Raw genomic sequence first — 23,719 nt, forward strand, 5'->3', positions numbered from 1 at the left:
CCTTCCTCCATAATATCCTCCTCTCTTCCCTCACTTACCAATTTCTCATCTCTGAATGTGAATGCAGGACATTTATGGTCTACTTTAACCTCTAGTTTAGACAAAATTTGTCCTCTCTCTTCCAGGCTAGCATGGGCTTCCTCCTCTAACCCCTGGTTATCTGATGTTCTCTGTGACCAAACCCAGGGCAGCAGACAGAAAATGGTTCAAATCAAAATATCCATCAGATCTCAGTATTTATCAGTCTTTGCTTTCATCTTTCTCTGCTGAAGTCCATACTGCCAAATTTTCACACTTCCTTAAGATCAGCAGCACTCCAGACACATAATCTATTAAAAACATTAAATTCTCTCCTCTGTCCCACTCCACCACCTCCCACCACTAATATAACAGCTGAATTTCGCCACATTCTTCACAGACAAAACCAGAACAATAATCAATTGTCAGCCCCACACACACAGGACTCCAAACCAACCACATCCACTGCTAAAACTCCCATCTTCTCTTTCTGTCCCCTCACTGGCTACATTCACATACACACTTTTTGGTTCAATCGGACTGAATTCATTACGATTGATTAATCTGATTGTAGTGTTTACATGAATGCTTGATAAAGTGATCGGGTTGATGTGTGTATTTATGTGTCATAAGCTTCAAATAGGAATAGATTTTTTTTTTACATGCGCACACTGCTCAAATAGTGAAAGTGAAAGTAAAAAGTGAACGTGACGTATAGATACTAGCATCTCATTGTTTGCACATAACTGCAGAATTAATATTTACACATTAATGGATAAATATACATATAAACCACTGTGCTGCTCAATTTATCATGCAAAAAAACAAAAAAAGCCCCTCCCCGCTTCCAAGCCGGATCGCCTGTGGATGAGTGTCCAAAACAAGATTGTCACAGTTGCTGAGTGAAAGGAAAGTTTTATAATGATGGGACACGCATTTATACAACACTTTATTTAAAAGGAAGAGCAGCTCCTTCTGTGCGTCACATGTCATTACGTTATTTCTGCATCCTTGCACATGCGCAGTTCTTCCATTTTCGTGGTTCAATCCGATCAAGTATTTACATGCACTCTCAATCATATTGGAAGAGGGATAAACCACCCCATTCAATCCGATCGAAATTTCATTTGGATCGAGCTCAATCGGATTGATTAAGGTATTTATATGAACATTTTTCAATCCGATTGAGCTGTCAATCCAATTACAAATTGATTATATTCGTGCATGTAAACCTAGCCATTGAGGCAGAAGTATTAAAACTTCCCCTCTCCAGCCATCCTACAACATGCCCTCTTGACCCAATCCCCTCACACCTTTTCCAAGCAATCTCTCCTACACTCTTACCAGAACTCACATACATCATCAACACATCTCTCCACACAGACACCTTCCCCACTGCATTCAAGCAGGCTCGGTAACCCCACTGCTCAAAAAACCTCAATTAAACACTTCACTTACAGATAGCTAAAGACTGGTCTCTCTCATTCCATTCATAGCGAAAACCCTTGAAATAGTTATTTTCAACCATGTATCATTGTTTCTTTCACAGAACAACAAACTGGAAACTAATCAGTCAGGTTTCAGCAGCGGCCATTTAACTGAGACTGTGCTACTGTCATTCACGGAAGCCCAACGAATTAAAAAAGCTGATTCCAAATCATCAGTTCTTATTATGCTGGATCAATCTGCTGCTTTTGACACTGTCAATCATCAGATCCTTCTGTCTGCCCTCTCATCACTGGACATCACAGGGATTCCACTTTGCTGGTTTGAATCTCACTGGTATGTCTTTCAGGGTGGCTTGGGGAGGCAAGGTATTCAAAGCACATCAACTGGTCACTGGGGTTCCTCAGGGGTCAGTTCTTGGAACCCTCCTCTTCTCCATATGCGCATCATCACTGGGTTCCATCATACAGGCAACATGGCTACTCCTACCCATGCTATGCTAATGACACATAGATCTATCTTTCATTTCAACCAGATGATCCAACGGTAGCTGCACAGATCTACTCAATCTTGCAGGTTTCATTGCACAACATCAGAAAGATCAGGCCCCTAACACTTTATTTTACGGTTACACCTATTAGTTGCTTATTAGCATGCACATCACTAGAATATTAGCCATGTATCAGTTCTAATTAAGCACATATTAATGCCTTATTCTACATGACCTTATTCTATATTCTTAATCCTACCCAATACCTAAACTTAACAACTACCTTACTAACTATTAATAAGCAGCAAACTAAGAATTTATTGAGAGATTTATACTCATTCTAAAGTGTTAGCACAACTTCTTGTCCAGGCCCTTGTCATTTATAGGCTGGACTACTGCAATGCTCTACTGGCTGGACTTCCAGCAAGCACAACCAAACCTCTACAAATGATTCAGAATGCAGCGGCATGACTGGTCTTCAATGAGCCCCAAAAAGCCCCATGTTATACCTCTTTTTATCTCCTTGCACTTGCTACCAGTTGTGGTTCGCATCAAGTTCAAGACACTGATGCTTGCATATAGAACAGCCACAGACTCAGCACTCGAAGTCTGAGATCCACTAGTGAGCAACGCCTCGTGGTACCATCACAGGCTCAAAATCACTTCCAGAACATTATCCATTCCCCATTCACGGCTGGTGGAATGATCTTCCCACCCATATCCGGAATGCTGAATCCATGACAATTTTCAAGAGACAGCTGAAAACTCGTCTCTTTAAAAAATACTTGACTTCGTCATAAAAAAAAGAAAATGTCTCTCTCTATTCATTCCTTCTCTATCTAGCTTGTACTTGTTCGAACAATGCCTAGACTAGGTATTATCAACTTCCTGTGTCTGTTTGCAACTTTTAAAAGGAATCACTTTATGTATCCCCCAATTGCAAATTGCTTTGGATAAAAGCATCTGCAAAATGTAAATGTAATTCAATTGATATATTTGGGATATTGCTCTTCTGTAGTCTAAATCATATGTCTATTTCATCTCTAAACTTACATCTCTATGTAAAATTTTAACATGGATGACAGATGTATTATTAGTAGATGTATTAAGAAAATGTAATAACCAAATCTCAAGTCTCGTCCTTGCTGTTTTTATTTGATAAAAGTGATGTGAGTAAATTTAATTTCACTGCAAAGCAGATTTCTCTGTGGCAACTGACTTGATTTGATTTAGTTTTCAATACCATTTATTTATTTATTTTAATTTTGGACCCTCTTGTTGGCAACTGCAATTGGCAAGATTTCATTTGGACTGTGAGAGCTTGAGGACTATACTGCAATGGCGGGCACTGAAATATAACATTTTTAATATAAGAAACAAATATAATTTAATTAAAGTGTTTAGTTAAAGATTCGTTTTTTTCACAGGGCTGATTGTACACTAACACTCTGACATCTTGGGTTAGATTTGATATCTTGAGCTAGCTTTACTCATCATTAGTCTTTTAATGGTTCAGTGTTGCCAGATTTTGCAAGAAAAACAAGCAACCGGAATAGGCAAGATAAGCTCAAATGTTTTATTTATTTGGGACATTCAGGCCCAGCACCAAAGAAGAGGATGGGGGGTTCTGGCTTCGGACCGAGGGGGGGCGGTCGGACTTGAGTTTACAGTATATTATAGTCTTCCTCAGCTGCCTGCTGTTGCTTATGCTTACTTTTAGATGGAAAAGCTGCTCATTACCACTATTTCCTTAGTAATAATAGCATAACGAAATAGATTAAAGTGTATTAATGTGTTTATTATTGTAAAGTACTACCTAAATAAAGTATTTCGAGAGTTCACTTGAAAAATATTAACAACCCAACCCGACCAAAAATGCTGTAATATTGTGAAATATCATTACAATTTGAAACAACTTTTTTGTTGTTGTTGTTTCCAAACATAATTTATTTCTTTGAAGGCCAGGCTAAATTCTTTTGCCATTATTCAGTTTTTCAGCGTAACATGATCCTTCAGAAATCATTTTAATATGCCGATCTGGTGCTCAAGATTAATTTCTTAAAGCTGCAGTAGGGAACTTTTGATGCTCTAGCGGTTAATAAACAGAACTGCTTGCGTCTTGCGGAAGAACATCGTTGCCGGAACTACTTCTCTCTGTTTATGTCTATGAAGAATCACAAAGGTACTGGGTTACTCCGCCGCGGTATCCCCGAAGCAATCTAAAATAGTCTGAATATAAACACTTATTATAGGTGCACCCTAGTGATTCAGGACAAGCTAAAAACACGGTTTGTAAAATGGATTCATGGTGTACTCGCTTATTATGTTCATTTTTCTACATTTTGAACACAAACAAAGTTACGGACCGCAGCTCTGATTGGTTGTTTTTTACCGGGAGCGATGGAGTTTCTGCAAATGGCAATAGGACCACTGGGAGGAGCCAGAGGAGCTTGATTTTTTCACAGATTATCTGTCTCATATTCTACTGTCAGGACATAATGACAGGTTTAACAAATATGTAAAAAATATTTTTTTACAAAAGTTCCCTACAGCACCTTTAACATTATCAATAAAAACAATTGTGGCAGTTAGATTTTTTTTACAGAAACCATGATACATTTTATGGTTTCTTTGATTAATAGAAAGGTCAAATGAACAGCATTTCTTTGAAATATATATATTTTTTGTAATAATTAAAAAAAAATTAACTGTCACTTTTGATTAATTCAATGCATTAAATGGAAGTGGAAAAAAAGCTATGGCTCTAGCATGGCCACAATAAAGGGAAATAGCAACACTTATGGTACATATGTGCATTTTCTTATTCTAAAACTTAGTATAGTATAGTATAGTATCTAATAATAAGTAAATTACAGCTGCATAATCCAAAAAGTAAAATGTGTCAATTCAAAGAGACTTCTGCAATGTGAATGAAGCGTATCACACAGTGCTCTGTAAAACACAGGCAGGTTTGTAGAAAACAAACATAGCTGTGTAGGAAGAACAGAACAACATAAACCAGCTGTAATCAAAGCAAAAAGATGCACCAGGCCTGGACTGTCCACCTGTCATCTGATGGTCTGAGATACCAGCTGATCACATGCAGGAACAGAGATTTGCACGCATGCATTCAAACCTTAAAAGCCAAGCTTTCAGGGCTTCAGGGAATTTAATTTTCAGGGATTTAAAGGAGGTACATTTATTGCTTGACTGATGACAGGAACCTGAAGTGAAATCACACTGGCAAGCAGAGCACAAAGAAAGTGATTCATACTCTAAATATAAAACGATCCACTGTGTTGATTTGATCAATTACATTAACATCAACATTAGATCAAAATGGACTGTTTCAAACTTAAATAATTCACATTAAAATGGGCTGTGAATGGCAATTCAAGCTTATTTTGACATGTTTAGATCTCATAAAGATCATATCATGTATTTTTCTTTACTGGTTTTTTCATGATCTAAAACAAGGCAAAATTTTGTTTTTACTCCCTCTTAATCCTACAGGTTAAACCTCTCTGAATTAAATGGGCCATTTCTAAACTGCTTTGTACCTATGTAAATACAGTCTGTTACGATTGGCTTGCTTCTTGAATGTGAGATGAGTAACAATGTGATTTTTAGTTTTGAAAGTAAAGTATGCAAGTACAGACACACTACTGATCGAAAGTTCATAATATTTTAGATTTGATTTTATAATGTCTTTGAAGAAAATCTCATGCCCACCAAGGCTGCATTCATTCGATCGTAAAATCAGTAATATTGTAAAATATTGCTCATTTATAGACCTGTATTCTCTTTAAATATATATTAAAATATTATTTATTTATGTGATGCAAACAGGATTTGCAACATCATTACTACAGTCTTCAGTGTCACATCATGCTAAAATTCTGAATTAGGGCTCAAGAAACAAAGACTTTACTATTATCCTTAATAGAAAACTGTATTGGCTGCTTAATAATTTAGTGGACACCATGATACACCATTTAAAAGTTTGGGTAAGTTAAATTGTTCAAAACTGACAGTAAAAGCCATTTTTAATATTACAAAATTTGTAAAAAAAAAAAAAAAAAAAAAAAAAAAAGTACAACATTTCAAGTAAAAATTTCTGTTTTCAAATAAATGCTGGTATATTGAACTTCATATTATGTCAAATAATCCTGAAATGGAAATTGCAATAAATCAAGATAGATTTAAATAGAAATATATAATTTTAAATTGTAACAATATTTCACATTTTTAAAATTTTTCCTATACATCCGTTCAAATAGCCAAAGTGAGAATCATAGACTCCTTTCAAAAACATTACTTAAATCCAGACTTAAATACATGCGTGTGATATGTTTACATTGCAAGTTTCAAGCTTTCAAAAGGAAATTGGACTGTGTATGAAAGCAGTCCCTTACCTCCTCAAGCGCCCAAAGTGAATCAACAACAGGCTTGATCTTCTTTTGGTTGTAAAGTGAAAGAAGTTTTTGCACTGCTGTCTTGACTTGGCTACACCCTCCCTGCTTGAAGAGGAGGTTCAGGAGCGAGAATCCGGCTATGACTTTATTCTCCTCATAGAGTTTGATAGGGTTCACCTTCTCAACCTGCCACCACTGTGAGATAAAGAACCATTTCTTTTTACAATGATAACAGACCACCAAAACTTGAAACAGTTACATCATGTACCAACACTTAAGATGGTTACATTTTATGGAAAGTAGACATTAAACTTTACTCACAGATTTAGCAAAACTGAAGAAACTTTTTGTTTCTCCTGTCACCATGTTTGATGAACCTGGAAATATGTTCACAAAGGTACATTTTAACACTGTACGTGTGTGTGTGTTTTGTGTTTGATTTTATGATCAAAGGTGCAGTTGCTATTGTGGAGGTAAAACATAAAATTCACTACAATGATGACTGAATAAAATATGAACAGTAGGATTTATAGGGTTAACTTGCAGAGTCAAGTCAACTATAAGTAAACCACTCACAGGTTAATTGATTTTTCTGATGAGTGTAACACTGTGTCTCTGTGAAGGCTTCAAAACATTGCTTGTTTGAGCATCTCAATAAATCCGACACACCAATATTGACTTTCAAGCTATCTGAGCAATGTCTGAAACCTGTCTGAAAACAATGATTATTTTTGCTGGAGCAAGTGGCTCAAACATAACATTTTTAATGGACATGAGATGTTGTAAAATACAAAGTACAATCTTGGCATATGAAGCAATAAAATATGGCACTATTACAGCAATGCCAAATGGCACTCTTATTAATAAGGTCCATCCAGAATGATGATGACTGATTCATTCATTTGGCAGTAATGTGTTCTTAAACCAAAATTTTACATTATCTCTGTGGTGTCTCTTCTAATTAGATATTCCTAATGGACAAGAAAGCTAAGGGAATTGAAGTAATTAAAGTTGCAGGCAATATCTTCTATGTGAATTATGTGATTAACCTCAATTGTGTCTAGTGACTGCTTTTAGATGAGGGTCGGAAGGTCACAAATGAACCTTTTCCAACAGAGGAAAAAATAACATCTTACAATCTCTTTCTTTACAATGCATGACCATTGCATGATGCAATAGTTACCAAATATGAAAGTTCTGTCACCATTAGTCTTTTTTTTTTTTTTTTAACGTATGTCAAAATTATTTTTCACAAGGGAAGATCTTTTATAGTACTATAGGACCAATTCTCCCCATTAACTAGCTGTTTATTAGCATGCATATTACTAGCATACTTGCTGTTTATTCATAGTTATAAAGCACATATTATGCCTTATTCTGTGTGACCATATTCTAGATTGTTTAATCCACCCCATACCTAAACTAAACAACTACATTACTATTAATAAGTATTATGTAAATGCTCTTCCATCTGTTAGTACCAACCATACAGGATGTACGTTCCCATGGGCTTGAGCAAACTTAGGCCTTTTCCTGTGTTCTCCCCACACAAACAGTCCAGTACAATGTCTACTCCATCTGGAGATATCCTGCAGAAGAAAAAAGACACCATTAATCATTCAGTATTACTGCTCTAAGCACTGGTAGGCTGCTTAAATGGGGGCCTCTGAAAATTTGGAATATTAATAATACCCTAATACTGAATATTGTTCAGCTGATAATGAATGCGAGGTTTGTCTTTATAAACATGGGTTCTAATGCATTCCTGTCTTCATGGTTCGTGGACCGCCTACAAATCTTGACCATTAGGAGGTCTTGTGATGCCCGGGGTCCTGCCTATTGTGGAAGCAAGACCAACTTGAGTCCGATTAAATTTAGCTTTGCCCCTGATCCTGACTGGAATGTGGAACCACAGAGATGAAAAGAGTGCTGAGCTTCTCTCTCATACTCCATTTAAGTGAATAAATCACTTCAATAAAACATTTTGTTAGAATAACACAAAAAGTACATAATACTGCCATAGTTTTCTATAAATAAACCAACGTAGTAATATGTTGTTTACAAATGAAATCCTATGGTGGCCACCATTCCTATCCACCATAGGACTCGTTGGACAAAAGCACCTGAATCTTGAAAATAAAATAAAATAAAAACGTTAATAGTAATATTAAAACAAAATAATGCTTCCTCATGTTTGTTTTTGAGTCAGTTTCTGCACATTTTCTGGCTTTTTTCTTTTTTTTTACCAAAAACATGCATCAAGGTCAAATCATTTCAATTAAACACATATTTTGTTAAATAAAACAAAAACAAAAAGCATCATTTACTATCATTCAAGATTTCAACTAAACTATGTTTGTGTATTTTAGAATTGCCATAATACCTTTTTTTTGCAAGGGAAACCAATAAAAATATACAAAACATGCTTTATACATCCACTGTAGGAAGTGTCAGACAACAGTCCATAAAAATAAAAAAAAGAGTTTTCTCAAATTTGTTGCAATTGTCTCAGACTGAATCAGTTGCTGCACATTTTCTGGCTTAACCAGAACATAAACATGCATAAAATCACTTCAATAAAATACATATCATTCTAGACACAAACCAAAAAAATGTTGTTGTTGGTGTTATTATATTTTAGAATTACCATGTATTTTTACCATTACTGCACCATGGTCTTGTTTCAGTACTTTTCTTTTTTTTTTAAAGTAACCAATACAAAATCAACAAAAAATGCATTACAATTGAGATTCACCATAGGAACTTTTAGGGTGCTTTCACACTTGGTTCACTTGCCTGGTCCGAACCCGAGTTCGGTTGCTCCCCCCTCCCCCTGCCCCCGCTGGACTGTATTCATATTGTAATATTTCGGTCCGAACCGCGGTTCGCTTGCGTCATCAAGCCAGCAGCTGTTTACCCCGTTGCTTGGTAACGACAGCGCAAGAGAAGGCGGCAAATGCTTAACATTACTCTCTGAACTTTTATGTATTATGTTTTTGAACTGTTCGTTTTGTTGATAAAGCTTCGGTACATAACGGCACTTGCGTCTGTCTTACGAATGTACTGAAAATGCTCTAAAGAACGTTGAAGGCGAACATAAATGAGATGTACAGCTCTCTGCTTGCAGCGCGTTAGTCACGCTCATCGGGAAAGTGAGTGAAACACACACACAAACACACATTTTCATCAAATTATTTGTCATTAAAAGCGGTTCACTTCCGCGATTTGGTACGATTGCGTTCACATAAGCAGTGAACCGTACCAGAGTTCACATGAAGTGTACCCCAGACAAACCGTTGTTAAGCGGACTCTGGGTCTGATTCGCAGGTGCGCATCCGAGTACGGAAGACAGCGTTCACATCATCCAAACGAACCGAAATTCTGACGTCAATCGACCCCGGGTGTGCACCAAAAGTGCTAGTGTGAAAGCACCCTTAGACACCAGCCCTTAAAACTCCTGCAATATTATGTTTACTTAAATTTGTCACGGCTGGCTCTGAATGAGTCAGTTGCTGCACATTTTCAGGCTTTGTGTGGTTGATAAGCAGGACGTACAGGTGCCCCTCCACATACATACTACAACACACTACCTTCCCATCTGCTGGGTGTTGCCATGGGGACAGGTGCCACGCAGGTCTAGAGGAAGCACTGGTGACGTCTGCCTTCTCACACTTGCCTTCTCCTCCCAGTATGACTCATGTATTATATTCTCATCACCTAACCAATCCTGTTTCTCGACGCTCGTTTACTTTCATGTAACGTCAAAAACAGCGTTTGTGCTTACTTCTTAACTTCTGGAACGCAGTCGATGTTTCTGTCAAACAGATGAGTGACTGAGTGCTGTATGGCTTCGTGTTTGAAGGGAGAGGCGGTCCCAAACACAGTGACATTCGGGACAGTGGAACACAGTTGAGCGACTGCTTGACCCTAATATGGAAAAAGAGGAGAAGATCAATAGTTTTGAATAATAATTTTGATCACATCCCACCATAAGCCAAATAATAAAGCTGTTTTGATATTTGCTTGTTAAACTAGGAAAGCTAAATATCAAAACTGGATCATTACGATGATGTTTTGTATCCAAATCCCCATTTTTCTATAAGCTAAAATTAAACTTTAATGTTTCTTTACTAACCCTTTCCCTCAAAGCAACACACTTACCACCGCACCTCCTGCGGAGTGAACTAACACAGACATCCCCTCCCGGAGATTGGCCACTTCAAACAGCATCATGTAGGCAGCCACAAAGTTCATAGAGAAGGCAGCCGCCTCTGGGAACGTCATGTCGTCTGGGATCTTATACACAAAATCCAACGGTGTGCACACCACCTCTGCCCAAGCACTGTAGTTTACAAAAGCCATCACTCTGTCACCGATCTGAAAGGAGGCAAGACGTCCTTAAAGGAATAGTTACATTTACATTTAGTCGTTTAGCAGATGCTTTTTACCAAAGCGACTTACAAATGAGGACAATATGGAAGCAATCAAAAACAACAAAAGAGCAATGCTATATAAGTGCTATAACAAGTCTCAGTTAGCTTAAAGTGTTAGTTCGCCCAAAAATGAAAATGATGTCATTAATAACTCACCCTTATGCTGTTCCAAACATGTAAGGCCTCCTTTTATCTTCGGAACACGGTTTAAGATATTTTAGATTAATTCTGAGAGCTCTCAGTCCCTCCATTGAAGCTGTGTGTACGGTATACTGTCTATGTCCAGAAAGGTAAGAAAAACATCATCAAAGTAGTCCATGTGACATCAGAGGGTCCGTTGGAATTTTTTGAAGCATCGAAAATACATTTTGGTCCAAAAATAGCAAAAACTACGACTTTATTCAGCATTGTCTTCTCTTCCGTGTCTGTTGTGAGAGAGAGTTCAAATCAAAGCAGTCTGGATATCCGGTTCGCGAACGAATCATTCAGTTCACCAAATCGAACTGAATCGTTTTAAATGGTTCGCATCTCTAATACGCATTAATCCACAAATGACTTAAGCTGTTAACTTTTTTAATGTGGCTGACACTCCCTCTGAGTTCAAACAAACCAATATCCCGGAGTAATTCATTTACTCAAACAGTACATTGACTGAACTGCTGTGATGAACACCGAGCCGAGCCAGATAACGATAGACTGACTCGTTCACGAGTGAAGAACCGTTTCTGTCAGACGCGTCCGATTCGTGAACCGAGGAGCTGATGATACTGCGCATGTGTGATTCAGCGTGAAGCAGACCGACACACGGAGCGTCTGAACTGAACTGATTCTTTTGGTGATTGATTCTGAACTGATTCTGTGCTAGTGTTATGAGCACGGGTAAACCGAAGGCTTGAATCAAGGGCAATCATCGGCAATGACGCCATTACGTTGAGCGCAAAAGAACCAGTGAACAGTTTTCTTCAAACGGTTTATTGAATCGAACTGTCCGAAAGAACTACAGGTGATCCGAACACCGATGCAACTGGTTCTTCTCTCGTGAACGAGTCAGTCTATTGTTCATTATCTGGCTCGGCTCGGTGTTCATCTTCAGTTCTCTCTTCACAGCAGTTCAGTCAGTGTACTGTTTGAGTGCATGCATTACTCCGGGATATTGGTTTGTTTGAACTCAGAGGGAGTGTCAGCCACATTAAAAAAAGTTAACAGCTTAAGTAATTTGTGGATTAATGCGTATTAGAGATGTGAACCGTTTAAAACAATTCAGTTCTATTTGGTGAACTGAATGATTCGTTCGCGAACCGGAAATCCAGCTGCTTTGATTTGAACTCTCTCTCACAACAGACACGGAAGAGAAGACAATGCTGAATAAAGTCGTCGTTTTTGCTATTTTTGGACCAAAATGTTTTTTCGATGCTTCAAAAAATTCCAACGGACCCTCTGATGTCACATGGACTACTTTGATGATGTTTTTCTTACCTTTCTGGACATGGACAGTATACCGTACACACAGCTTCAATGGAGGGACTGAGAGCTCTCGGACTAAATCTAAAATATCTTAAACTGTGTTCCGAAGATAAAAGGAGGCCTTACATGTTTGGAACAGCATAAGGGTGAGTTATTAATGACATCATTTTCATTTTTGGGCAAACTAACCCTTTAAGCGCAGAACACATAGCAAAGGCTTTTTAAATAATATAATAAACAGATAGAATAGAAAAAGAATAGAGCAAGCTAGTGTTAGGTCTTTTTTGCTTTTGTTAATTGTATAATAAATGTAGAGAAAGATTTAAATGTAAAAATAGAATACAAAAAGATTAGACAGCTAGTTTTTTTTTTTTAAAGAATACAATTATAATATAGAGTGCAAGAGATAGAGGGTCAAATAAAGATGGAAATGATGTGTTTTTAACCAACGTTTAAATGTCCCAAGAGCAATCAAGCCCTTCAATGAATCAACTAGATGAGGATCTGCTCTCAAATATATTTCTAAATGTGACACAAAACTGTTAAATAATGTTCCTGTTAAATAACTATTCCTTTTGAATAGTTCGCCCAAAATGGAAATTAGCTGATTATTTACTCACCCTAAGGCCATGCAGAGGAGTTCATTTTTTCAACAGATTTAGAGAAATTTAGCATTACATCACTTATGCACCAATGGGTCCTCTGCAGTGAATGGGTGCCGTCAGAATGAGAGTCCAAACAGCTGATAAAAAAATCACAAGTAATCCACACGACTCCAGCCCATCAATTATCTACTTGTGAAATGAAAAGCAGTGTGTTTGTAACAAACAGATCCATCATTAAAAATGTTTGACCTCCAAACAATTGCTTTCAGCTAAAATACAACTCCTTTATCCATTAGATTGCTTTCTTCAGTGAAAGGTGGTCTAGTCTGATTAGTCAGGATAGAAATATGCACAGATCAAGCATCGTTTAGAAGCAGAAATAGTTCAAAACAGTTTTAAACAAATATCTTTAGTGAATTTTGATGTGAGAGGACGGATTTTTTTTTCCTTTTTCACTGGAGGAAGCGCTAATATGAATCATGGCTTCAATAATTTTGGCCAAGAGCACTGGTTTATAGTTAAAATGCTGGATTAGTTTCTAACAATCACAAAGCTTTCTGCTTCACAAGATGTCAATTGATGGACTATCGTGGTGTGAATTACTTGTGGATTATCATGATGTTTTTATCAGCTGTTTGGACTGTCATTCTGACGGCACCCATTCACTGCTATAGATCTACTGGTGAGCAAGTCACCCAAATCTGTTCCAATGAAGAAACTTACCTACATCTTAGATGGCCAGAGGGTGTGTACATTTTCAGCAAACTGATTAACTATTCCTTCAAACTCCATAGAGCAAACTATTATAATTATCAATGCCAGACTGAAATTAGATGCATATAAAACCAGGGCTTTTTTTCCTTCTTTCAATAAAAAAAATAAATAAATAAAAATACAAAAATTTTATGAAAGGTTAGAAAAGTATAAAATCAAAATATTACTTAATATGTGCACAACCAACAAATCAGCATTGCAAACATTTCTGCACATACCTCAAAGCCTTCAGTGTTTTCTCCAACACTCTCTACAATCCCAGAACACTCAAATCCAGGCACAAAAGGTGTTTTTGGAGGATTATCAATATTTCCTTGACGCACCATTAGATCAAGAAAGTTCAGTCCACTGTAAAATTAAATGTTGAGGTCAAGATAAATGTAATACTTGATTCTAGTTTATTTTAATAATTAATGTAATAAAGTATTCTGGACCCATGCATTTATTCACCAGTTTTTTTGTTTGTTTGTTTGTTTTTTTGATGATGATTTACTTCCAAAACCACCAGCATTCAAATCATGAAATCTTAAAATCTTAAATATCATTACTAATACGGATATTAGATGAAAGCACTTGTTCTTCTTGCTGCAACATGTTGCTGCTGCTGCTGCCAGCCAGTCGCGCGAGTCTCAGATGCGCCACACCACAGTCATCACGCATGCTGAAAAACAATTATTAAATGACTATGCAACCTGAGATAATTACCATGCTTTCACGCGAATTTTGACTTCTCCTTCTTGAGGCTCTGGCATTGGTTTCTTGGTGACTTTGAGTTTGTTTAGACCACCAAAGCCCGTGAGCAGCACAGCACGCATTTCTTTTGAATCTACAACCGCAGAAACGGGATTGTCCGGCTCCTTCTGGTCTATCATTTGCTCGGTCTCTTCAGCAATCTCAGTCCCTTCCTTTGCCATGTCTGAAGGTGATGTGAACAGCCTAACGGTCTGCGGAATCCCTCCAGGAGACTGCGCTCTTTGCTGCTCCTGCAGCACCATCCACTAGTGATGTTCGAATCGTTCTTGCGAATCGTTCATTGGAACCGATTCGCACAACGTTTGTGAATTACTTGACTGTTAAAGAGGTTATTGTAAAATGTATGAGACTTTTGGAAAAATAAAGAGCTAAACAGTATAAGGAAATATTGTTGCACCTCCAAAATAAATAAATAAAAATTAAAAGAGAAGCTTCTCAAGAGTCGATAAATCAGTTATGGAAGCGGTTCACTAAAACTAAAGATGCTGTATACATTTTATTCGCAAGTACAATCATAAACAGGAATATTTAACTAAGTATTTAAGTCGATAATAAGAACTACGTCGTAAAAATACTCGGTTATATAGATATATACAATTAGAAGCACTGAAATGAACTGTCCGAGCGAACCGATTCACTCAAATGAAATTTATTGGATGCTTTTCACTGGAAAGCAGAATACTGTAACCAAATAAGATACTGTACCGTAAAACTAGTAATTGCCTACGAAATAAATAAATACTTGATAAGAAGGTTTCTCCTCAGTACCACTGTACCTGTATTGGCGATACAATTAAAAATGCCACAAGGGAAATGCTTTTTGTTACAAAACACAAAAACGACATCTAGTGGTGAAATGGTCCATGCAAGTCATTAAAAAAAAATACACGCACCGAAGAAATTACATATGAAATAAAAATAATTGATAATTATTGGTTTGCTTGACCTAGAATAGGATCAATCTTCTGCCACACAAGGGTAAAGGATGTGACATGATTTAATGGATCAACAGACATAACAGAACAAAAAAAAATCTGATAACTGACAAATCTACTTCAAGTGTAATTGTAGACAAACAATGGGATCAATAAACTACTGAACAATGAAGATTCAAACCATCCACATGCCTTGCACACTTATTTTTACATTTTTCTTTCACGCTCTCATTTACAGCAAAAACAACATGACAAGTCTTTTCTTTTGTGCGTATCACAGCATTTGTGAACCATATCTAACTATACATTTTTATTTATAAATGTAGAGTATTTATTTGCCACTGTTATAACTCTGCATATTTTACTTTAAAAAGAGAGACAGACTGAGAGACTGAGGTGTGTGATATAAGACGGCAGACTGACACAATGTGAGAATGACGCCGAGCAGTTGCTATTTTCCAGGAACATCAGTGAATATCCGCAGACCGTGCATGGCTTTAATCTCATCTTTAAGAGCCTGTTGAACAACAAACCACAGATTATGATTTACACTGAATGCTATTTTAATGACATGTATTGTGATCTGATTAGCAATTAAATAACTACAGTAATGAATTAGTCAGAGAAACAAGTGGCTTGTTACACAAAGCTGATTGAACAAACACAGCATAGGTTTAGAGTTGACAAAACCAATCCAGGTTAGATCTGGTTCAGTGGGTTCTCACTGAGTTTATGCAATTCACTTCTCTGTTGAACGTTAAGAGAGTGTTATGAAATATGTCCAAGAAAAGAAAAAAAAGACACTGTTGCTGGCATGAAAGTTTGAGAAGGCTATTTTGTCTCTAAAATTCTTTTACTGTGAAGTGCTTTATTTTTTTTTTTTTAAGAGATACAGGGCTTTACTGTATAAGATCATTTTGACTTGTGATCTCTTACCCAGAATCAAACCTATAATTCTGGATAGGATAGTTGTGTTGTGCAGGTCACCATAATGATGAACCCTGCTAAAAAAACGCTCAATTTTAACTAGCTTGAAAAAAAAAAAAACAGACTTTGCTCAAACTTACATGGGTGTCCATTGAAACCGGCTTTATGTAAAAGGCCACAAAAACAAAAAAAAAGTCAGACAAACAAGACTATTATTCATGCATCCTGTTTGGATAGCTGGGATGAAAAGAAAAGGAAAGAGGAGAGGAAACTGCTGTTTCTCAAATACTCTGTGCCAGGCCGTATGTTGCTATGGCTTGTTTGGTTTTTTTTTTGGAACTCTTTTCATTGATGGTGGGAGAGAAAAAGGGGAACTACAAGGCCATATTTGGCACACTTGTGTAATAAAACCTGTATGACTTCATTCTGCAGAACACAAAAGATGATTGGGGTCACAAACAAACAATGGACTCCACTGGCTTTCATTGTATGACAAAAAAAAAAGAAGATATTTTTCAAAATTATTATTTTGCGTTGTGCAGAATTATGTCATGGACTCTCTCCCTTTTACTTAATTTTTACTGAAATGTTGCATAAAAACCACTAACAGTCATGCTTTAATACTAAAGCTTGCTCAGTGATATTAAATCAATAATTATTATGATGCACAGCTTTCAGGAGCTCGCACTAATTCAGAAATTACGTTTAATGTATCTACTTTTAAAGACAACGCACATGACAATTTAAATAAAAAATATATAAAATAGTACTAACAGAGCTAATAGAACTGTTTACTGCATCAAGTTCTAAATATCCGATATGACTTTTACCTGATTGACTAACTGGTGCTGCTGCACTGTCCTCTTTCCTCTAAACTCATCAGACTCGATGTGTATCTCGTACATTGCACCACAGCCTCCTGAAATTAACCCAGAGACATTACAGCAAGCATGCATACATTTCCTGGCCGTTTAAACACAATTCAGATCTGACGCTTCATTACCTGATATATCCACCACCTTGAGCGATGAAGCGCGAGGAAACTTCTCCTTCAACAGTCGCGTGAGTCTCGTCTCTGCATCAGTCAGACTGGAAGCAGACCGCGCGAGCAGACCTCTACACAACACTTGAGGCTAAACACACGGAAAGACACACATGCAACGATGGTTTTACAATATGATATTATTCCAGCGTGGTATCTGACAAGGCGACAGTGCAGCTTTATTCTTTGCGTGGGTCAAACGACTCTGTCACATTAACGCATGCAACACGTCATTTTGAGCAAACGCAAACAAAACACACGCGTTAAAACAGAGAGAGCAGATTCAAATATTTACGCTGCATCTGATGGTTCTGAGCACAGACATTTTGGCGTCGAGACAGTTCGTCAGTTCATCAAAGTATAATAAAATAAATATTAAGCCGAATATAGACTTGACAAAGTCATGTCCTGTTTAACTCCAGTGCTGCTCGTCTCGTGAATATGTCGTCACCACCTTCAGGAACACTTTCATGGCGCCCCCTGCTGATCAAACTATTAATCTACTTATATATTATTTATCCCGCGTCCCAAATATGGTCCCAAACAGTCTATGGTCCCAATGTTCATACGTGTCCATCCTAAATAGTACCTTAGATAAAAAAAAATAAGTGCGTCCCAAAGCGTTGTATGTTCAAAAGAGTATACCATAAGTCCCCGGATGGTCTACTATTTCAGGTCATTTTTGAAGTCTGGATCAGTGCACACTTTAATGGCTAATAGTGTGCATATTTACATAAAAATATTAAGTATAATTAAATAAGTAATAATTAAATATTAAGTTTATAAATAAGTATTTATAAACAGTTCAGATTATTCATGTCACCTCCGTAAGAACCATATGATTGCCAGAACATATTTACTGGGATTTTTGAAAAGGTCCTGGGGGGTATTCCAGAAAGCAGGTTATGTGACATACCCGGGTATGTTTAAGAGTAAGTAAGCGGATAACCTCAACTTTGGGTTCCAAAAACAGAGGTAACTTTCAGGGTATGTTAGTAGTCATAGCAACTCACTCTCTAAACTTAACCTGCTCCGGAGCAGGTTATGTTCCAGGGTTAGTTCACTACAGCGAGCCTTCAATGGGGTGACAGATTATTATATAATATTACAATATGTAATATAGCCTATTTTATATATATATATATATATATATGATATGTTAATGAGGAAGCGCTAATATAATTAATAAATAAGGTAATATATTACTCTAATATGATTATTTATTTTATTGGCATATATAAGAGTTATCTATAAATTATGTATTAAGAGGTATGTATAAATTATAAAACAATATGACAAGGTAATGTTTAACTTATATATATTTATATATTTTATTTATTACATGTTATATCTCACACATGGAGTGGTACCCAGCAAACATTGGTCCGACGGCGACGTCGTGTGGCCGGCCAAAAATAGTCGCGGTAGGACGGCATAAATCGGTAGAAATATGTAACACAGAACATTTCCTAAAAATGCATTCAGATATGTTTGTACACGTTTATAGTTCTATGGGGTTTCATGTATAGTTGTTTCTTTTATTTTTAGATACGTGTAGTTCAATATTTACCCGCGTTGTGAGAGGACGTCACCTAGTGACGTCATTTACACGTGCGTTACACGTCCATCATGACCCTCTGTGAAATCCAAGGGGCAAGGAACTCGATCGGAAGTTGAAGTCGGGTGGGGGCTGCCATCTTTTAGCAGAACTTCACTTGCGTTAGCATTCCCATTGACTCCCATTCATTTTGGCGTCACTTTGACAGCGAATAACTTTACATTTGAGGCGTTTAAAGACTCTGTTTGTCCATTATTTATTTCTAAAGATACACGACAATGTATAATGGGCTTCATTACCTTCTATGTTACATTATGGCCCCGTATAAACAGTTTTTGTAAAAAATAGGCTAACGATTGCGTCATAACCACTCGGCTCTCTGTCGCATTACCGTACAGACAGGAGGAGAAGCTCGCAGGCAATTAACTTAATATGGCGTACTGGCGTTACATTTTAAAATACTATACAAAATAATTAATCAGAATACTTACTCCTGCTCACTCACAACAAAGAACTCCCCGCTCAAGCTCGCCGTCTCTGCAAGATTAATGATGGCAGTTTGCACGCACAGCTACTAGAAGATTTACATCTGGCAGACAGGTTGCTGATGTCGTCAAGCCTCGTTTGAGTCTGCGCGTCAGAAACGGAAGTGCTAAAAAACGCTAAAACCGGGCTTCATTTGTCTCAATTGAGTTCCAATGGGGTCGCTGTGTCCATTTCTTTTACTGTCTATGGTGAAATCCTTGTGGAATATGCAAAAGCTGTGCTTACACCTTGATTAATACTGCAATATTTAATTAAAGTGCACCAAGTAGTTTTTAAGAGGTTTTAAAGAGGTTGTGAATAGACGTCCACTGACGTCTTTTACACGTCTCGTCATGGTTTGTGAAAAGATGTCCAAGCAAGACTAGCAGGAAAATATATATATATATATAAAGTAAATATATTCACTTTATCTTGTTTAAAAAATATATAATCACCAAGAGCCCAGTGTAGTTAAGTGATTGCAAAGCAATGCTGCAATTTAGTCATTATTTCAACCTGTTTTTTTCAATTTGTTGTTATTATTTTTATTGAATCTATTCATATACATGTAAAACAGATATATACCCGGTCACAATTTCGGTCTGAGTTGAATGTAATTTCCAAAACGGTGCTGCCAAGATGTAGACACAAAATATACTAATATATTTCGTGTAATTACAAAATCCCGCGATAGTATAGATTATCTCGCGAGATCTCGCTTTCCGGAAGTTCCCTTCCGGAAGTTCCGGTATATTGAGCAGGCAACCACGAGGAGGAGAGGACTCGAAGAGGACTGAGATGTATCGATATAAATTATATAAAATCTACTGTTGTGTAAGTACATTTTGTATTATTTGATTAACGTGCTTGGGTTTTACTTGTTTGACAAAAAGGAACCGAGAGAAATGATGCCTACATTGTCAACTGAAATTCACTGAGTATGGCTAAAATTAGCTAACGTTAGAAGGCTAAAAGTTACTTATATTGATGTAATTTTTATTGGTACGCTTTAATTAATTATTCAGGGGACATCACAGCTCTCCTGTCTTATCAGAAATGTCCTGTTCACTTTCTCACAGTTACACTGTGAGTGTTTCTCAAGGGCATCACATTAAAGCATTACACCTTTTGTACAATAAAAATACAATCTAATGCTTGTTGATTACCTTTTTTTTTCTAATGATTCATTCATCTTGGTCGAAGGGTTTTTTTTATTTATTTTTTTTAGCTGTAGACCATAAAGATATTTTGAAAATAAGTGCATGTCATTTATCTCAAATGTTTTATTTTATTTATTTTAAAAAGAAATGTATTCTCTTCCCTCAGATGCTGTGAAGAGGTGGAGACTCTGAATGGGATGCAGCAATGACAGAACACCTGAAGCTCGCTCCAGGAAGAGATGGGGGTGGAGGTTACAAGAAATGAGCCAAACAACTGTAGTTTGTTTTTAAGGGATAAGCCATCCAAAAATGAAAATAGTCATAATTTTCTCACCCTCATGTTACAATCATAATAATTTTTCCTACAGTGGCAGTTAATGGATTGTGAGATCTGCTTGGTTACAATATTTCAATATTTCTTCCAAATATATTTGTGTTTATAAGACAACTGTGTAAGTCAATGACAAGATTAATAAAGAATTGATAAAAAGAAACCATCTTTTAACATTCTAGTAGAAAACATTCTCAGAAATGTAATATTTTAATTCATGTCGGTTCTATACAGTTTAAAATCATTTACACCACTTTGATTTCATAAATAGAAATGATTTCAAACATATTTTATGATGAGGGTCTTATGTTTTATGATTTTCTTGTCACATGACAACAATGGCTCCTGCAAGGTGTTTATGCCACATGTTCAAATATTAATAATATTCTTAATATTATATGATTAAAGTATTTTAAAATAAATGCAATTAATATTGATTTATAATATAATATATAAAAAACATTAATAAACAAACACTGTGCAAATATAAATTTTTAACAATAATAATGGACTTTAAGATTGAGTATTTCAGCACTTTTTATTCAGTGATGCCCCTCATTAAATCATATTTCTGAAGAAAAAAATGGTAGGCCTGTAAACTTATTTCAGAAATCCAAAATGGATACAAAGATAACATTGAAAAACACATTTTTAAATAGATTATCATCTTGAAGATTATTATTTGTCATTGTCCCAGTAAAGCAAACATGAAAACAATATCGTCAGAACACAGAAAGGTATACAGGTTTGAAACATGAGGGTGAGTAAATGAAAGAATTTTCCCTTTATATAATTCAGTATTTTGTAATTAGTATTTTAGTTTGGTTAACAGATGCTAAACTGTTCAAAAACAAATTAACAATAAAATGTGCTCAATCAGAACATGCTTCTTTTTTTGCATATGTCCACAAATAATGTGTTAATTGTTAGTGATGTACATGTGATTAAGATGTTTTATCGACGTTCATGTCTGACTGAACCGATCTTGAACTTTTGTCAAGATGTTTTAAACCTCAAGCCATAATTGATTGCCTTGCACGATGTTATACAGTGGGTGTGTGATTCTTTTATATGCATGCTTATATATATTTACACTTAAACTATGCAGCAACGCATTTAAAAATCCAGAAGACAACGACGTCCAGAAATCGGCGCATTTAGACGTCCAGAAGACGACACATTTAGACGTCCAGGGACGTGCAGAAAAGACGTGCAGTTCACGTCTAAAAGACGTCAAAGACGTCGGTTCAACTTTCATTTTGGAACTATTTTTCAACCATGACGGGACGTCTCGGATGGACGTCTTTTCAACGGTCAAAAGACGTCCGAATGTTTGCTGGGTATTTTCTATAATGTCTGAATTCTAAATCAAAATACATATCTGATATGACTTAATGTATAATTAGCATAAAACAAATAATACAATTTACATTCTCAAGGATTGGAAAAAATAAATAAATGATTGCACAGCCATCAGTAAGGTGGCGATATGCACTAAGCAGGTAAACAACTAATGAACAAAAGAAGAAGAAAGAAACAGCTTGGCGCGCTTTTTCTTAGCGTCCGTTTCTATAGTGACTCGTCGATTCGTTGCTCTGTTGGGAATGTCTTGAGTCTTAACCAGGAACATACTCTGAGTTGAATGAACTTACTCCCGGACGTGTTTTTGGAACCACATACCTCGAGTAAGCAAGGTTTGGGGTTAATCAACCGAGAGTTCAGGGTTTAGTTCACGGTAAGTTAACCCTGCTTTCTGGAATACACCCCCGTTCACACATGATCTACACTTTAACTAACCAGTAATTTATCAGTAAAGACTGTTTGTGTGAAAGGGGCTAAACTCATCCTGTGTATATTATATGTTGTGTATTTGAATTGCTTAACGTGCATTATCAAAGATTTGTAACGTAAATCATTTATAAACCTTTGCCAACACAGGAGAATACATCAGCTTATGTCCGATGCCATGTATAGTAGGCTACATCGCGATTTCAAAATAAACGTTTCTGCATGTGGCCAAAGATTAAAATTTAATGTATTTTTAACATCGTTTAATCACGCTGTAAAGTTAAACATCACCAGGCCATTGGCGCCCTCTTCGGGTATTTGTTTTAATAAATGATAATGTTCTTATGTTGGTTATGTTCATATAAAGGCATATTACATTATGTATTTTACTAGTGTTGTTCAATACAATCATGTAATATCTTGATTTTGATATTTTGAGCAAATTATTATTGCCTTATCGTTCGTTTATATATAAATACTCATATTAAAGCTTTGATTACATTTAGGTCTGTTTTTGTTAGTATTAAAAGTAGGCACTTTAGGACACAGCACTAGTCAAAATGACTGGTAGAGGCTTTGAATCATCCCATTGATTTGAATCGATTCATACCTCATTCAGGAAGGCGATCAGATTTCATAGCACACTTCCTATTTCAGTTGTGAAAATGTTATTTGAAATCTAATTTGCCATCTATGAATGAAATAATAGGCCAGAAACTATCCATTTCAGATTCTATAAAATATTTTCTTTAATGTTCAACAGAAGAAACCGATTTGGAACTAAATGAGGAGAACGTCCTTGAAATCTCACTTGTTAATAAAAAAAAAATAAGGCTGGTAGAACATTTTTGTATGTTTTGTTTTATTTTTGTTTTGGGTTATATACTATTATTAGAATGAATAATTAGGTTTATGGGTGATCCCATGAATAAGGCGGCATATCAAAAACATTCTATTCTTACCAAATCTTAAAACGTCACAAACTGAAAACCGGAATTTCATGTGAGGACATTACCCCATTTGATGTCTTTGTGCAAGCAAAAAAAAGACAGAAC

The 23,719-nt window shown here is 36.3% G+C and overlaps 2 protein-coding genes and 1 long non-coding RNA gene across 3 annotated transcripts in view; 1 reads left to right on the forward strand and 2 right to left on the reverse strand.

The window, feature by feature from the left end:
• LOC128016521 (synaptic vesicle membrane protein VAT-1 homolog-like) overlaps positions 1-14,650 on the reverse strand; it is a 42,115-nt gene extending 27,465 nt beyond the window's left edge. Inside the window, exons 1-7 of the mRNA XM_052601083.1 lie at positions 14,351-14,650; positions 13,864-13,993; positions 10,531-10,746; positions 10,154-10,296; positions 7,855-7,958; positions 6,691-6,746; positions 6,370-6,564 (exon numbers count right to left, since the gene is read on the reverse strand). Coding sequence (XP_052457043.1) covers positions 6,370-6,564; positions 6,691-6,746; positions 7,855-7,958; positions 10,154-10,296; positions 10,531-10,746; positions 13,864-13,993; positions 14,351-14,640 — 1,134 coding nt within the window. The 5' untranslated portion in view covers positions 14,641-14,650. The remainder of the gene's footprint in view (positions 1-6,369; positions 6,565-6,690; positions 6,747-7,854; positions 7,959-10,153; positions 10,297-10,530; positions 10,747-13,863; positions 13,994-14,350) is intronic.
• A 727-nt stretch (positions 14,651-15,377) lies between these two features.
• Positions 15,378-17,784, reverse strand: LOC128016522 (bolA-like protein 3). The gene is made up of 4 exons (XM_052601084.1): positions 17,598-17,784; positions 17,264-17,393; positions 17,091-17,179; positions 15,378-15,850 (listed from the first exon to the last, which is right to left on the reverse strand). Exons 1-4 carry the CDS (start codon positions 17,625-17,627, stop codon positions 15,785-15,787), a joined length of 315 nt encoding a protein of 104 aa, XP_052457044.1. The 5' UTR covers positions 17,628-17,784; the 3' UTR covers positions 15,378-15,784.
• A 2,067-nt stretch (positions 17,785-19,851) lies between these two features.
• On the forward strand, positions 19,852-21,758 carry LOC128016287 (uncharacterized). Its single transcript, XR_008184127.1, has 2 exons — positions 19,852-20,219; positions 20,712-21,758. It is a non-coding gene; the product is annotated as an uncharacterized LOC128016287 (long non-coding RNA).
• The last annotated feature ends 1,961 nt before the right edge of the window (positions 21,759-23,719 follow it).

The sequence above is a fragment of the Carassius gibelio genome, chromosome A7 (assembly GCF_023724105.1).
Source record: "Carassius gibelio isolate Cgi1373 ecotype wild population from Czech Republic chromosome A7, carGib1.2-hapl.c, whole genome shotgun sequence".
In the NCBI taxonomy this organism is placed as follows: Eukaryota; Metazoa; Chordata; class Actinopteri; order Cypriniformes; family Cyprinidae; genus Carassius; species Carassius gibelio.